General features: G+C 38.8%; 1 protein-coding gene across 4 annotated transcripts in view; it reads left to right on the top strand.

Annotated features, from left to right (window-relative positions):
• SPATA7 (spermatogenesis associated 7) overlaps positions 1 to 3,915 on the top strand; it is a 34,221-nt gene extending 30,306 nt beyond the window's left edge. For all 4 annotated transcript variants that reach the window (XM_068557133.1, XM_068556956.1, XM_068557054.1 and 1 more), the window contains 3 exons: positions 1,338 to 1,415; positions 2,982 to 3,039; positions 3,295 to 3,915. In XM_068557133.1, the coding sequence (XP_068413234.1) occupies positions 1,338 to 1,415; positions 2,982 to 3,039; positions 3,295 to 3,861 (703 nt within the window). In that variant the 3' untranslated portion in view covers positions 3,862 to 3,915. The remainder of the gene's footprint in view (positions 1 to 1,337; positions 1,416 to 2,981; positions 3,040 to 3,294) is intronic.
• The last annotated feature ends 13,597 nt before the right edge of the window (positions 3,916 to 17,512 follow it).

The following is a 17,512-nucleotide window of genomic DNA, read 5'->3' as shown; positions in this document are numbered from 1 at the left end:
TGCTTAGTGGAAATGAAGAATTAAGACTCACACAAATTATTATTAAATTAGTCAGGATTGAACACTAATCTTTCTTTACAACCAGCTTTGGGGTTCAGTCGTATAATGCACACCAAATCTGAGAGAATAACCAGAATTTTCTGAAATAATTATTAATCACTTCATCTTTATGTCCAGTAGAAATTTGTCCCTAAGTTAATAATGCTTGCTATTTTTTTATAATTAGTACCCATAATTTTTATTTTTATAAATAAAAATAATAAAGAATAATAAAGATGAGTTTTAGAGAAATGCAGGCTTGGTAGCTCAGGATACCATTCTTGGAGGTTTCTAACCTCACCAGTTTTTTGCAGATAAAAAACCCACTTCTGGGTTTGAATGTTGTTTTAGTTAAGCTGCATTTTTTCAGGGAAAACAATCTACTTTTATAGAGTTTCATTTATTCTCAAACTTGCTGCCTGTGAATTGGTTTGAAAGCATAAATTTTATGCAGTATTTTAATCTTCTATTTGATTTGCTAATTAACTTTCCCTTGTATTTACTTATTCAGTAATTGAGTAGTTACTTGCTATTTACATTTCCTATCATCACTGATTTTTAGCTAATTAAAATCAAACTTATAATAGTACCCTAATTTTCTTGTAATAACTAGTAAAATATAGTTAACTCAGAAGATAATATAACAGAGAAATGTGTCCAAGTAATTAAAAATTATCACTGTATTTATATACACAGATTTTTCTTTTAGAATATTTTTCCTCATCTCCAAAGCTTTTGAGGAAAAAAAATAATTTTTTCTGCTCAATAAATTTCTCAACCTTAAAACAATATGCTCTCCTAGGAGCAGGAGAGGATTTCATCGTTGAAGTTCCTGCTTCTCTGGATGACTTTCTTCCTTCCCTTCTGCCATGCAGAGGGACTCGCACGTCTGCTGCTGGACCTGGTCAGGAGCCAGAGGAAATTTAAAATGCTTGTCCAGAACACGTGCCCCCAGTGGGTCACACCTAGTTGCCCTTTGGCGCTGCCCCTGGTTGCTTTCTGTTCTGTTTTGTTTTGTTTAATCCTTGCTTATTTTTTACTTCCTGATGAATGTTTCAGACATCTATGAAATTTTACTCTATTAGGGAATATTGTCTCATCTTTAATATCAATAAATATCCTTGCATAATTTGAGAAGGTAGATGTAACGTTTGTTTTATAATATTCCTCTTAATAATGTGAGATGGAAGTACATTTGTAATAGTACAGATATTTCTAATTAGGTACTCATGTTTCCTATCATTTTCAGAGTAAGTAAGCAGTGATTTTTTATGCTGTATATCACTTTGCCTTCACAGTGAAGAAGAACTGTTGTATCTGAGTTTCATTGAAGATGTAACAGATGAAATTTTGAAACTTGGTTTATTTTCAAACAGGTTAGATTTTTTTAATTGTGTTATGGTGGTTGAATGATACATTAAATACTCTTCATTTGGTGTTAATTTTTTAAAGTTATTTCCACATATTAGGAAATGAAAATTATATTGCTTTCTTAGGGGATCATGTTCTTATAATTGATGTAATTGTTCTTATAATTGATAGTAAATTATAAATGATGTTTAATTCGTACTCTAAGGCGAGTTCACAGTTTGGGGAGTTAGAGAAAAGAATAGAGAGTTTATTCATTAAATACTGTTATATCCCTTAAATACAGAGAACAAATTGCCAGAGGTGGGGCAGGAGGGGCAAAATGGTTGAAGGGAGTCCAAAGGTACAAACTTCCATTTATAAAATAAACAAGTCATGGGGATATAAACAAAAACAAAAAAGGTTGGCATGAAAAATGTGTATTTATGCTTAAAAACCTCACATTTTTCTTTTAGATTATAAGGCTGTTTATTATGGCAATTTTTATAGTAGCACCGACAAATGGAATCAGACTACATGTTGAATAGTAAAGGTTCAGCTGAATAAATTGTAGACTATAATAGTAAGTTCTTTTCAGAGATTTTAAATGATGTTGTAGAAGTGAATTTATTGATGCATAAAGATGTTCAAAATATATAGTTGATTAGAAAAAACAATATAGGTATCAAAACAGTATGTATTGTTTAATCCCAATTTTGGTAAAGAAATATATATGCATAGAACAGTGCCCAGAAGTGAATGGTCCAAACATTAATGATGGTTGTAAAACACAGAATACAGATTTCTTGGACTTTTTAAACATTTCAAATAATTCAGAAAAACTAAATCTAAGATTAGCTCATAACCTAACTGAGAGTAACAAATGGTAAAATGAAACCGGTTGATAATCACACTCCTGTGATAGCTAGACAAGCATGGTGTAGTTGAAAGAATGTGTCTGGAGCCAGACATATCTGGGTTTAATTCTCTTAATTGCTTGTGACCTTAGGGGAGAGGAAACCATCATCTTAGAGATGTCGTTTTCTCATCTTTTAAAATGGGTTTTATAATACCTTTGTCTCCCAGTATTGGTCATGATTAGAGAGGTATAATGATTATTATGTGTCCAGACAAAGTTAGACAAATGTCTAACACTTAGTGGTGCTTAATAAGTGATAACTTTAGGTTTTTATGTGAATTTACTATGAGTGGAATTTTTTTCAAGTACAATTTGGAAGCATTGTAAGGTAACTCTTTGTAAGAGAATTTTCTTTAGGGGTTTGCTTTTGGTGGGGGTGTGTACGTGAAAGAGAGAAAGAGGGGGGAAGGCTTTTGATGTTTGTGTATGTGTGTGAGAGAAAAAAGATAAAGAGCTTTTAGTGTGTGTAGGGGGGGGGAACCTCACTGAAGATATTTTATTAACAGAGATGTAAGTAGCATGCAGTCTTTATAGAAGAAACATTTATCTTTGGAAAGAAAAAGGGTAATCTAAAACATATTTTCCAACCTTTGGTAGTTTATTTATTGCATGGCTATTTTATATTTAGTTGATTTTCTGATTTTGAGACATTAACATTTTTATTTATCATTTGTAGGTTTCTAGAACGACTGTTTGAGAGACATATAAAACAAAATAAACATCATTTGGAGGAGGTTTGTTGTCTTTAGAACTTCATTAGAAAATTTCTAATATAGAAAGAATTTTAAAGTTTTACCATACTCTCAAACAATGCATTAAAAGCAAGCACTTTTTTTCCCTTGTGCTTTTTTGTGTACTCTGGGGGTGAGGGGTGCGGGCAGAATGTGGAAGAAGAAGTATGAATCCTGCTGAGGTTAGCAGCACTGCAGACAAAAGTAATTCAATTTGACTAGCTTAATTAATATTCTTGTTTTTTTTTTTAATTCCAGGAAAAAATGCGCCACCTACTACATATCCTAAAGGTGGACTTAGGCTGCATGTCCAAGGAAAACTCAGTAATGCTAGATGATGTTGGTATGTTGCATTTACTTGATTTTGAAAAGGCTGAGAATTCAGAACAAAATGAATATAAAAATGAACAAGATTTAGCCATTCAACAGGAACATCAAGAATACCAAAAAGCTTTGACTATGTTATTGTCTGTTCCAAAGGATGAGAACAAGATAGTCTCTTCACCAAATGACTTTTTCCTGCCTGTCTATAAATCAAAGTATTCAGAAGGGGTTATAATTCAACAGGTAAATGATGAAACAAATCTTGGAACTTCAGTTAGGGATGAAAAAAATGTAAGTATGTCAGACAGTTTACTAGACCAAGAAACTTCTGTGAATGTCATTGAAGGAGACAGTGACAATGAAAAAGTTGAGACTTCAAATGAATTGTGTTGTTTTAGCACAGCACTCTCCCCATCTGTTCAGTTATGCAGTGTCAAAGATGGTAATCAGGACATGGAAAGACCAACTCTTAAAATCATGGAAATGAGCATTGAGGACTGATCTTTGGATGCTTGATCTTCATTAATAAATATCCCAAATGGCCAATACTTCAATATTCCTTTCACTTTTTTTTTACTTTTTTATATTAAGATTTCTGTATTTGTTTTCTATGTTGTATAATAAATTACTGTTAATTTAGCAGCTTGAAACAACACACATGTATTATTTATCCCACAGTTTCTGTGGATCGAGAGTCTGAGCACAGCGTAGATGGGTCCTCTGCCCTTGGTCTCACAAATCTATAATCCAGATGTTGGCTGGGGCTGTGGTCTCATCTGGAGGCTGGACTGGGGGTAGATTCTGCTTCCAAACTCTTTTCAGGTTGTTGGCATAATTTCTTTCCTTGTAGCTTTAGGTTTGAAGGCTTTAGATTCTTGCCGGCTATGGCCATTGGCTGCCCTCAGTGACTAGAGGCTGCCCGCCATTGCCTGTTACTTGGCCCTCTCCATAGACAGCTCACAGCCTGGCTGCTTGCTTCTCTAAGGCTAACAGGAGAAAGAGGAGAGACTCTGCTAGCAAGATGGAGTCTCATAAAACATAATCATAACATGATCACAGGAATGACTTCTATCACCTTTGCCATATTCTTTTGGTTAAAAGCAAGTCACAGGTCCTACCCACACGTAAGAGGTAGGATATAAGGGTGTGAATGCCAGAAAGTGAGAATCACTGGGGTCTCCTTAGGATCTGTTGGCCACAATTTCTAAAGTTCCTTTATATAGGGGAACATATTTTGCTCAGACATAAGTGATTTTGTAGGCAGTGGGAAAGGGCCTATGATCTGGAGTGGCTCTTGAAACATTAAGCCTTGTCTACAGTATCTTTAATGTTCTTTCTTCTCACTCTCCTGCATTATCTAAAGCGTCAAGGCCTTTCTAGTTATCAGTGAGCTAGGATGGCCTATCAGCTATCTGAAAAATCATCCCTTCTTGTGAGGGGAAACATTCTACCAGACCTAGTCTGATACCCTCCCGTTGCCCTTGTAGTTCATGAATGGGATCCTAACTATTCCAATGTGCCTCAGAAGACTCATCTCTACTTATGTCTTTTCAACCACTCACAATATTGTAACTAAATATTTGAGTGCCTGTTATATACGAAGTTTCATGCCTAGGCACCATGGAGGGTAAAAAGATGAAACAGAATAATGACGATAACCCAAGTGTTCTTCTAGAAACTTGGCAATTTCCTCCAAGTATCGCGTTCCTCAGGCTTTTATCATGCTTTGCCCACACAAGTGTTTCCCAGAAGATGGTGCCTACCACTGGAGATTTAGAGCTGATTTCTGGTGGTAGATGGGTGACAGGTTTGTCTCATGTGTGGGAAGCTGTGGTCAGGATCCAGGCTCAGGGACTACCTGCAAAATATAATATGCAAGTACATGTCAAGTACTGCAAACTTTTTCCATCGATTTTCTCTCAAACACTGAAAATCATGATGCTCTGTTCCGTGAACAGCCGAAGCTAATATAATATGGTGGGGCTGGGTGCCCAACCCAATTCTGCCCCAATATCTTGTGCCCCAAGTCAGGCTGCTGCAGTCTTTCCTCGGCTCCACCTACCCTCTGCTCTCACCTCTGGAATTTTTACCTTACCCCCTAAACAGCCCCGCCTTTCCCCACCCTGCAGTCCTCTTTCACCGGCTAAAGTATCCCAACACTGTTCTTGGCTCCCAGCCTGGGTCTCCCCATCAGTCATACTTCACCCCTCTGCTTGCTTCTTGGACTCCTCCTTCTTTCACGCCCCAGGGCTCCTTTCTTTAGTCTCAGCCTCACTCTGCCACAAACCGCTCATGCCGCTATCCATGTAAGTACCTCAGACTCACTGCCCTGGTTCAGATTTTCCTCCCTTTGCTGAAGCTGCCATCTTGTTTAAGGCCTTCGCAGTAACTGCCTTCTTGGTGCTTGTCCACCCTTTGGGCCCTGCTTTGACATGTCCCGTCTTCTCTACCATCCAACTCTGGGTACAGCTTTTTGTTTCTGGGGCCATGAACCATCCTAACTTTTATACCTGTTGGGGTATTCTGTTGTTATCGTCAGGTTTCCCTGTAAAATTTAAAGAGATGAGTTGGTTTAAAAAAACATTAAAAGTGGTTCTCAGATGGCAAAAGTTGTGTAAAGGTAGGAAGTGAACGGTAAGTTTGGGAAACACTGGCTTAGACTCGAAGCAGCATGTTAATTTTTATCTTTCCCTCTACTTCTCCCACAGCCCATTCTCTGCTCTGACTAGTAGAGTCATGATGAGTGAGCCTTTTGAGCCAGATTGCTCAGGTTTGATCCTTATGAGCTGCGACTTTAAGCTGGTTACTGAGCTTCCTTCTGCTTTTCATTTGTTGGATGGGAGTACGTAATTTATAGAGCATCGCAGGGCTGTAAGGAGTTAAATAGGTTGTGTAAGAATTAAAGACTCACAGGCTGTTATTATTTTAAAACAGACCATGTCACTCCCTTCTTTAAAAAACAAAACAAATCTCTGAGAGTTTCCTCTTGCCCCTTTGAATTTTTCATAAAGTCATGTTTTCCTCCCAATTCATCTCTTGCCATATTCTCCCAAGCATCGTAAGTGTCTGTCACATCTAATTATTTGTTCCATAAACATACAGAGGTTTGTCCTCTCTCTCTATGCCTTTGCACTTGCTATCTGCTCCAAATATCATCTCCCCTCTGCTGCCCTTGGAACCTTTGACAGCCCAGATTGAATGTAACACTGAAACCTTTAGTGATTGTTCCAACAAATGTCCCCCCTGCTCTGGGTGAGATCTTTCGTACCTATCGTACGAACTATAATATTGTTTACGAACGCAACTGGTCTCCTGTCCAGACTATGGGCTTCTCAAAAGAAAGGACCTGTTTCTCTTTGGATCCCCAAAGCATGAATGCGTTTGTTCATGGAGGGAGATAGTTTGACCTTGAGGGGATGTTTAGCTCCAGACAAGGTTATAGGGAAAACAGGACAGAGATTTTCTCCTCTCTTTACACTCAGAGTGCCAATTTCCCGTAAAGAAGGGGCAATGTAGCAAATTGCTAAAATACATGAAAATTTCCTCATTTACTCACTTTTCAAATGGTTTAAAATATAAATTAGCCTCTTCCTGAGAAGCCTTAAAAAGTTACATTTTTCCCCAGTGAAGCCAATTAGAAAAGATCAGAATAGATTTTATGGGGCAAGATGACAATTTGCCAAGTGGATTAATTAGCTGTGTGGTTGCCAATGAATTACTTTATCCTGGGCCTTTGTTTAAAAAAGTTTGGATTAGATGATCCAAAGATTTCTCTTAGTTTTAATATACCAAAGTTAGTCTTAGCTTAATTCTTAGGGTCTTTAGAAATTATAAGTGAAATAAATTACACCTAGAAGTGGAAATTCCTCTTCACCCTTCATGTGCTAGTATAGTTCTGGAAAGCAGTCTGCTAACTTGATTCACATTTTGGTGATAGAATATGCCACCTAGCATGATACTTTTCCCAGAACTTTTAAAAGCAGCAGATGCAGGCAGTAATGGCATAGCCCCCAAAATCAAATCTGTATGTTTAATTCCAAGGCCAGGAAGAAGATGCTTCTGAATTGGGATTTGCCTTGAGAATTGTCCTGTACCAACGTTCAAGTTTTGAGGCAAAAATGCCTAGCAGTGCTGGATGCGAGTGTTCCATACCTTCCAAGATTTTAAAACCGGTGGGTTGAGATGGGCCAAGATGGCAGAGTAGAAAGATCCTGAGCTCACCTTCTGTCATGGGCACACCAAAATTACAGCTATTTACAGAACAACCATGAAAAATACCAGAACCTACAAGAAAAGATCCACTACAACTAAAGAACAGAAAGAATCACGAGATGGGTAGGAGGGGTGGAGTTGCAATATAGTCAAGTCCCATATCCCCAGGTGGGCAACCCACAAATGGGAGAATAATTATAATTGCAGAGGTTCTCCTCAAGGAGCAAGGGGTCTGGACCCCACATCGGGCTCCACAGCCCAGGGGTCCTGCACCAGGAAGATGAACCCCCAGAACGTTTGGCTTTGAAGGCCAGCAGGGCTTACTTTCAGGAGTCCTAAAGTCTCTAATTTAGTCCTAGAGTCCTAAATAGAGACACACACAAAATCTCGCATGCTCCAGGACCCAGGGAAGAAGCAGTCATTTGAACGGACTCTGGGTCAGACACACCTGCTGCTCGGGAGAGTCTCCTGGAGAGGCAGGAGGCAACTGCAGCTCACCCTGGGGACACAGACACTGAAAGCAGCCATTGTGGGGAGCTTGTTCTACCACGTGGACACTGGTGCCAGCCAGCACCCTTTTGCCATCCTCCCTCTAGCTTATTAGCCTCAGGACCCAACCCTGCCCCTGCCCACCAGCCTGTAGGCACTTCAGGCCAAACAACTAGCTGGGCAGGGACACAGCCCCACCTACCAGCAGATGGGCCGCCTTAAGATCCCCTGAGCCCACAGCTGCCCCTGGACCCAGTCCTGCCCACCAGTGGGCCCAGGACCTGGCCACATACACCAGTGTAAAGGCAGTAGACCTGGAACCCCCAGGGACCCACAGCTAGAGACCACAGGACCAAGCTCCATCCACCAGTGGGCAGGAAACAGCACCAGAATCCCTGACCCCACCCACCAGTGAGCCTGCTGTAGCCTCAGGACCAGCCTCACCCACCAGAGGGCAAACACCAGTCACAGGACAGTTATAGCCCCACAGCCTCTGGACCCAGCCCACCTAGCAGCAGGCCAGCACCTGCCCTGGGGCCCGCGGAGACCTGGCCCTGCCCACTAGTAGCCCAAAACAAGCTTTGGGACACTCGAGACACCGTAGCCAGCTGTGTCAAGAAACGGCCCCACCCACCCGTGGTCAGCCACCAGCCCTGGGACCCCTGGGCCTGCAGCCAAACCTCAGAACATGACCCTGCTTGCCAGTAGACTGGTACTAGCCCCAGGACCAGGCTTCACCTACCAGTGGGTGGGCAACTGCCCTGGAGTTTCCTGGACCCCTCTTCTCCCCACCAGTGAGCCAACACTAGCCCTGGGGTCCCCTGAGTTTCTGCAGCCAGCTACCTCGTGACTCAGCCTGCCAACCAGTAGCTGGAAGCCTCTACTCAGAGTAGGGCCTGGCAACCAACCAGACAAGGGTCCAACCAAGCCTATCAGACTGCCCACGGTAGTCAGTCTGCCACAACAGAATGACCCACATGGGGGCACCTGTAGAGCATATAGATCTGGTGATGAGAGGGGAGTGCACTACTAGGAGGCATAGGACATCTCCAACAAAAGGCCACTTCTCCAAAGTCGGGAAACGTAACCAACCTACCAGATACACAAATATAAAAAGAGCAAGTTAGGCAAAATGACACAACAGAGGAACAGGTAACAAATGAAGGAAAAGATAAAACCCCAGAAGAATTAAGTGAAGTAGAGATAGGCAATCTACCTGAGAAAGAATTCAGGGTAATGATCTTAAAGATGATCAAAGAACTTGGAAGAAGAATGGATGCACAGAGAAGTTAGAAGTTTTTAAAAAAGAATTAGAAAATATAAAGAACAACCAAACATAAATGAAAAATACACTTGAAGGAATCAACAGGAGACCAAATATGGTATGGAGGACTGGATCAGTGAATTGGAAGACAGAGTAGTGGAAATAACTGATGCTGACAGAAGAAAGAATGAGATGAAATGAGAACAGTTTAAGAGACCTCTGGGACAACATCAAATGCACTAAAATTCTCATTATAGAGGTCCCAGAAGGAGAAGAGAGAGAGAAAGGGGCATAGAACATATTTGAAGACATAATAGCTGAAAACTTCCCTAACCTGGGAAAGGAAACATACATTCAACTCCAGGAACCACAGAGTCCCAAACAGTATTAACCAAAAAGAAACACACCAGGGCAAATTGTAATTACAATAGCAAAAATTAAAGGTAAAGAGAATATTAAAAGCATCAAGGGAAAAGCAGCAGGTTATTCAGTACATACAAGGGAACTCCCATAAGGCTATCAGTTGACTTTTCAGCAGAAACTCTGCAGGCCAAAAGGGAGTGGCAGTGTATATTTAAAGTGATGAAAGGGAAAAACTTACAACCAAGACTATTCTACCTGGCAAGGCTCTCGTTCAGATTTGATGGAGCGATCAAAAGTTTTACAGACAAGCAAAAGCTAAATGAAATCAGCATGATCAAACCAGCTTTACAAGAAATATTAAAGGGATTTCTCTAAGCAAAAATGAAAAGGCCACAACAAGAAACATGAAAATTATGGAAGCAAAAAACTCATTGGTAAAGGCAAACATACAGTAAAGGTAGTAAATCATCTACACACAAAGCTGGTAGGAAGGTTAAACAACAAAAGTAGTAAAATCATCTATAGTCACAATAAGCCATTGGGGATACACAAAACAATTAAATGTAAAATATGATATCAAAAACGGTAATCATGTGGGAAGGAGCATACAAATGCAGTGTTGTTAAAATGCATTTGAAATGGAGCACAGGGAGGGGGAAGGCTAAGCTGGGACAAAGTGAGAGAGTGGCATGTACATATATACACTACCAAATGTAAAACCGATAGCTAGTTGGCAGCAGCCGCATAGCACAGGGAGATCAGCTCTGTGCTTTGTGACCACCTAGAGGGGTGGGATAGAGAGGGTGGGAGGGAGGGAGATGCAAGAGGGAAGAGATATGGGGATATATGTATAGCTGATTCACTTTGTTATAAAGCAGAAACTAACACACCATTGTAAAGTAATTATACTCCAATAAAGATGTTAAAAAAAAAAAAAGAAATTGAGATCAGCAACTTAAAACAATCATATGTATACATAGATTGATATATATAAACCTCGTGGTAACCACAAACCAAAAATTTATAATAGATATACACCCAAAAAAGAGAAAAGAATCCAAACACAACACTAGAAATATTCAAATCACAAGAGAACAAAAGAAGAAAGGAACAAAATACAAACACAAAAACAACCCCAAAACAATTAACAAGATGGCAATAAAAACATATGTATCAATAATTCCTTTAAATGTCAATGGACTAAATGCTCCAATCAAAAGACATAGAGTGCCTGGATGGATGCAAAAACAAGACCCATACATATGCTGCCTACAGAGACTTACTTCAAATCTAAAGACACACACAGACTGAAAGTAAGGGGATGGAAAAAGGTATTCCATGCAAATGGAAATCAGAATAAAACCAGGGTAGCAATACTTATATCAGACAAAATAGACTTTAAAACAAAAAGACTGTTAGAAGAGACAAAGACATTACATAACAATCAAAGGATCAATACAAGAAGAAGATATAACAATTGTAAATATATATGCACCCAACACAGGAGCACCTACAAACATAAAGCAAGTATTAACAAACATAAAGGAAGAAATGGACAGTAACACAATACTAGTAGGGAATTTTAACAATCCACTTACATCAATTTTCACTTACATTGAAAATCAATAGGAAAACACTGGCCTTAACACAATAAACCAGACGGACATAATATATATAGAACATCCCATCCAAAAGCAGCAGAATACAGGGGACTTCCCTGGTGGTCCAATGGTTAAGAATCCACCTTCCAATGCAAGGGACATAAGTTTGATCCCTGGTTGAGGAACTAAGATCCCACATGCCGCAGGACAACTAAGCCCACGCGCCACAGCTACTGAGCCCATGCACTCTAGAGCCAGCACACCAAAACTAGAGAGAAGCCCGCACACTGCAATGAAGAGACCACGTGCCACAATGAAGGGTCCCATGTGCCGCAACTAAGACCCAACACAGCCTAAATAAATAAATAAATAAATATTTTTTTTAAAAAGGCAGAATACACATTCTTTTCAAATGCACATGAAACATTTTCCAGGCTAGATCATATGCTAGGCCACAAAGCAAGCTTCAGTAAATTTAAGAAAATAGAAATCATATCAAGCATCTTTTCCAACCACAATGCTATGAGACAGGAAATCAACTACAAGAAAAAAACTGCAAAAATACAAACACATGGTGGCTAAACAATATGCTACTACACAACCAATAGATCACTGAGGAAATCAAAAAATACCTGAAGACAAATGAAAACGGAAACACAATGATCCAAAATCTATGTGACACAGCAAAAGCAGTTCGAAGAAGAAAGTTTATAGCAACACAAACTTACTTCAGGAAACAAAAATATCAAATAAACAACCTAACCTTACACTGAAGGAGTAAGTCCTTCAGTGTAAAAGAAAAAGAAAAGCAAACAAAATCCAAAGTTAGTAGAAGGAAAGAAATCATAAAGATCAGAGCAGAAGTAAATGAAAGAGAGACTAAAAAAAAATAGAGAACATCAATGAAATGAAGAGCTGGTTCTTTGAAAAGAAAAACAAAATTGATAAACCTTTAACAAAGCTCAAGAAAAAAAAAGCCCAATCAATAAAATTAGAAATGAAAAAGAAGTTAAAACTGACACCAGAGAAATACAAAGATCATAAGAGGTTACTACAAACAACTATATGCCAATAAAATGGACAAACTAGAAGAAATGAACAAATTCCTAGAAATATACAATCTCCCAAGACTGAACCAGGAACAAATAGAAAATTTGAACAGACCAATTACCAGTAATGAAATTGAATCAGTAATGAAAATAACTCTCAACAAACAAAAGTCCAGGACCAGATGGCTTCACAAGTGAATTCTACCAAACACTTAGAGAAAAGCTAACACCTATCTTTCTCAAACTATTCCCAAAAAATTGCAGAAGAAGGAATGCTTCTGAATTCATTCTATGAGGCCAGCATTACCCTGATACCAAAAAGGACAAAGATATCAGACACACACAAAAAAATTACAGGCCAATATCACTGATGAACATAGATGCAAAAATCCTCAACAAAATACTGGCAAACCGAACCCAACATCACGTTAAAATGATAATACACCATGATCAAGTGGGATTTATCTCAGGGATGTATGCTGGTTCAATATCCACAAATCTATCAATGTGATACACCACATTAACATACTGAAGAATAAAAATCATATGATCATTGGGCTTCCCTGGTGGCGTAGTGGTTAAGAATCCGCCTGCCAATGCAGGAGATACGGGTTCAAGCCCTGGTCTGGGAAGATCCCACATGCCATAGAGCAACTAAGCCTGGGTGCCACAACTACTGAACCTGCACTCTAGAGCCCGCGAGCCCCAACTACGGAGCCTGCGTGCCGCAACTACTGAAGCCCGTGCGCCTAGAGCCCGTGCTCTGCAACAAGCACCACAATGAGAAGCCCGCTCACCACAACTAGAGAAAACCTGCACGCAGCAACGAAGACCCAAAGCAGCCAAAAATAAACAAATAAATAAATTTATTTTTTAAGAATTATATGATCATCTTGATAGATGCAGAAAAAGCTTTTGTCAAATTCAACATCTATTTATGATTTAAAAAAAAACTCAACAGAGTATAAAGGGAACAACATACCTCAACCTAACAAAGACCATATATGACAAGGCCACAGCTAACATCATACCCAACAGGTATAGAAGGAACATACTGCAACATAATAAAGGCCATATATGATAAGCACACACCTAGCATCATGCTGAATGGTGAAAAGCTGAAAGCATTTCCTCTAAGACCAGGAATAAGACAAGGATGCCCACTTTGGCCACTTTTATTCAACATAGTATTGGAAGTTCTAGCTACAGCAAACAGATAAAAAAAAAAAAAAAGAAAGGAATCCAAATTGGAAAGGAAGAAGTAAAATTGTCACTGTTTGCAAAGGACATGATACTATGCATAGAAAACCCTAAAGACACAACCAAAAACCTACTAGAGCTCATCAATGAACTCACTAAAGTTGTAGGATACAAAACTAATATACAGAAATCTGCTGCATTTCTATACACTAACAATGAACTACTAGAGAAATTATGGAAACAATCACAATCACAACCACATCAAAAAGAATAAAATGCCTAGCTAGGAATAAACCTACATAAAGAAGCAAAAGACCCATACTCCAAAAACTATAAGACACTGATGAAAGAAATTGAAGACAACACAAACAGATGGAAAGACATACCGTGTTCATGGACTGGAAGAATTAATATTGTTAAAACGACCATGCTACCCAAGGCAAGCTACAGATTCAATGCAATCCCTATCAAAATACCAATGGTATTTTCCACAGAACTAGAACAAATAATTTTAAAATCTGTATGGAAACACAAAAGACCATAAACAGCCCCAAAAAATCCTTAGAAAGAAGAACAGAGCTGGAGGAATCATGCTCCCTGACTTCAGACTACACTACAAAGCTAAAGTAATCAAAGCAGCATGGTACTTAGGTATAAAACAAGCTACAAGGATATATTGTACAACACAGGAAATACAGCCAATATGTTATAATAACTAGAAACAGAGCATAACCTTTAAAAATTGTGAATCACTATATAGTACAACCGTAACTCATGTAATATTGTAGAGCAACTATACTTCAAAAAAATTTTTTTAACATAAACTGTATGGTACTGGCACAAAACAGATACATAGATCAATGGAACAGAATGGAGCGCCCAGAAATAAACCCACACACTTATAGTCAATTAATCTACGACAAAGATGGTAACAATATATATTGGAAAAAAGACAGTCTCTTCAATAAATGGTGCTGGAAAAACTGGACAGCTACATGTGAAAGAATGAAATTAGAACATTTTCTAATACCATATACAAAAATAAACTCAAAATGGATTAAAGACATAAATTTAAGACCCTGAACGATAAAACCCCTAGAAGAGAACATAGGCACAATATTCTTTGGCATAAATCGTAGCAATATTTTTTTGGATCTATCTCCTAAGGCAAAGGAAACAAAAGCAAAAATAAACAAGTGGCACCTAATTAAACTTAAAAGCTTTTGCACAGCAAAGGAAACCACCAAGAAAACAAAAAGGCAACCTATTGAATAGGAGAAAATATTTGCCAATGACATGACTGATAAGGGGTTAATATCCAAAATATATAAATAGCTCATATAACTCAACATCAAAAAACCAAACAACCTGACTAAAAAATGGGCAGAAGACCTGAATAGACATTTCTCCAAAGAAGACATTCAGATGGCCAACAGGCACATGAAAAGATGCTCAACATCGTTTATCATCTGAGCTATGCAAATCAAAACCACAATGAGATACCACCTCACATCTGTCAGAATGGCTATCATCAAAAAGACCACAAATAAGAAATGCTGGTGAGAATGTGGAGAAAAGGGAACCCTCCTACACTGTTGGTGGGAATGTAAATTGGTGCAGCCACTGTGGAAAACAGTATGGAGGATCCTCAAAAATTAAAAACGGAACTACCATATGACCCGGCGATTCCAATGCTGGCTATATGCTGGAAGAAAATGAAATACTAATTTGCAAAGATACAGGCACTCCAATGTTCATAGCAGCATTACTTACAATAGCCAAGTTATGGAAGAAAGCTAAGTGTCCATCGACAGATGAATGGATAAAGAAGATGTGGTATACATACACAACGGAATACTACTCAGCCATAGAAAGAATGAAAATTTCCCATCTGCTACAACATGGATGGATTTGGAGGGTTTTAGGTGCTTAGTGAAATAAATCAGAGAAAGACCAATACTGTATAATATCACTTATATGTGGAATCAAAAAATACAACAAACTAGTGAATATAACAAAAAAGAAACAGAAACAGACATAGAGAACAAACAAGTGGTTACCAGTGGGGAGAGGGAAAGGAGAGGGGCCAAAGAGGTACAGGGGATTAAGAGGCACAAACTACTAGGTATAAGATAGATAAGCGGGGACTTCCCTGGTGGTGCAGTGGTTAAGAATCTGCCTGCCAATGCAGGGGACACGGGTTCGAGCCCTGGTCCGGGAAGACCCCACATGTCATGGAGCAACTAAGCTTGTGCGCCACAACTACTGAGCCTGCACTCTAGAGCCCGCGAGCCACAACTACTGAAGCCTGCGCACCTAGAGCCCATGCTCCACAACAAGAGAAGCCACCGCAGTGAGAAGCCCACACACCACAATGAAGACTAGCTCCTGCTCGCCACAACTAGAGAAAGCCCACGTGCAGCAACGAAGACCCAATGCAGCCAAATAAATAAATAAATAAATTTATTTAAAAAATAAGTAAAAAATTTAAATAGATAAGCAGTAAGGATATATTGTACAGCACAGAGAATATAGCCAGTATTTTCTAATAACTACAAATGGGGTATAACCTTTAAAAATTGTGAATCACTGTGTTGTACACCTGAAACATACAATATTTTAAGTCAAGTATACCTCAATTTAAAAAATAAAAATTAAAAAAATATTTTAAAAAGGTGAGTTGACCTTCATTTTCCCTGCAAGGAAGTTTATACTCTTTTATTAGTTTTCTATTGCTGCTCTAACAAGTTTCACAAACTTAGTGGCTTGAAATAAAAACCCTGTATTTACCAAGTTACAGTTCTGGAAGCCAGAAGTCATAAAATCAAGATGTTGCCAGGGCTGCATTCTTCTTGGAGGCTCTAGGGGAGAATGTTTCTTACCTTTTCCAGTTTTTAGAGGCTGCCTGCATTTCTTCACTTGTGGCCCCTTCCTCCATCATCAAGCCCAGCCGTTTGGCATCCTTAAATCTCTCTCACCTCTGCTTCTGTCATCACATCTCTGCTCAATGTGACCCTCCTGCCTCCCTTGTAGAAAGACCCTGTGGTTACTCTGGGCCCACATGGATAATCCAGGACAATCTCATCTCAAGAACCTTGATTTAACCACATCTGCAGAGTCCCTTTTGCCATGTAAGATAACATTCACAACTTCATGGGAATAGAACATGGACACCTTTGGGGGCCCATCAGTCTACCACAATTGTAAATATCATTAACGTAATAAAAATTGCCTAATTAAAAAAAATTGCCTAAATAAACCTTAGTGCCTATTAATTGTAGCCTGGCTATGTAATGAATCCCAAGTTGTGGTCTATATTGAACATCTACGGCTTTTTAATAACTAAAGCAGTAGTTTTCCCACTTTAATGTACATCAGAATCATCTGGAGACCTTGTTAAGGCAGATGTCTGGGTCCCATGCCCATAGCTTCCGATTCAGAATTTTCAGACCTGGGATGTACTTCAAGAATCTGCATTTTAACAAGTTTCCAATGCTGCTGGTCCAGAAACAACCCCACTAATAAATGAAGTGGACATTCAACTAATAACAGTAAGTTCCACTACAGGGAACTCTGTCAACCTGCTCTGTCAACCTGCTGGGAAGTACATAAATATTTATTCTTCAAATATATTAATCGTTCCACAAATGTCCTGATTAATGAAGTTGGCTGTTTTGATAAGATGCATTCTAACTCGTAAGTGATTGATGATGGTGGAGATGTGTGATGACAGACTGACAACTACTAAAAGAAACATCTATTGTCTGGAACATAATTTAAAATAACCCACTGGGGAAATGGGACTAATTATATGCCTCTTTGTGATCAGATCTAAAATTATAAAACGAAACAAACAAACAAACAAAAAAAGCTTTAAGTGAACTATTCACACACAAATCATATCTTGCTTCAATATTTATTTTCATGGCAAAAATAGACTATAATATATTCATTTCACATATATTACATTCATT

The sequence above is a fragment of the Eschrichtius robustus genome, chromosome 1 (assembly GCF_028021215.1).
Source record: "Eschrichtius robustus isolate mEscRob2 chromosome 1, mEscRob2.pri, whole genome shotgun sequence".
In the NCBI taxonomy this organism is placed as follows: domain Eukaryota; kingdom Metazoa; phylum Chordata; class Mammalia; order Artiodactyla; family Eschrichtiidae; genus Eschrichtius; species Eschrichtius robustus.
The sequence above is the reverse complement of the archived record's forward strand: the minus strand, read 5'-3'. Positions and strand labels throughout refer to the sequence as shown.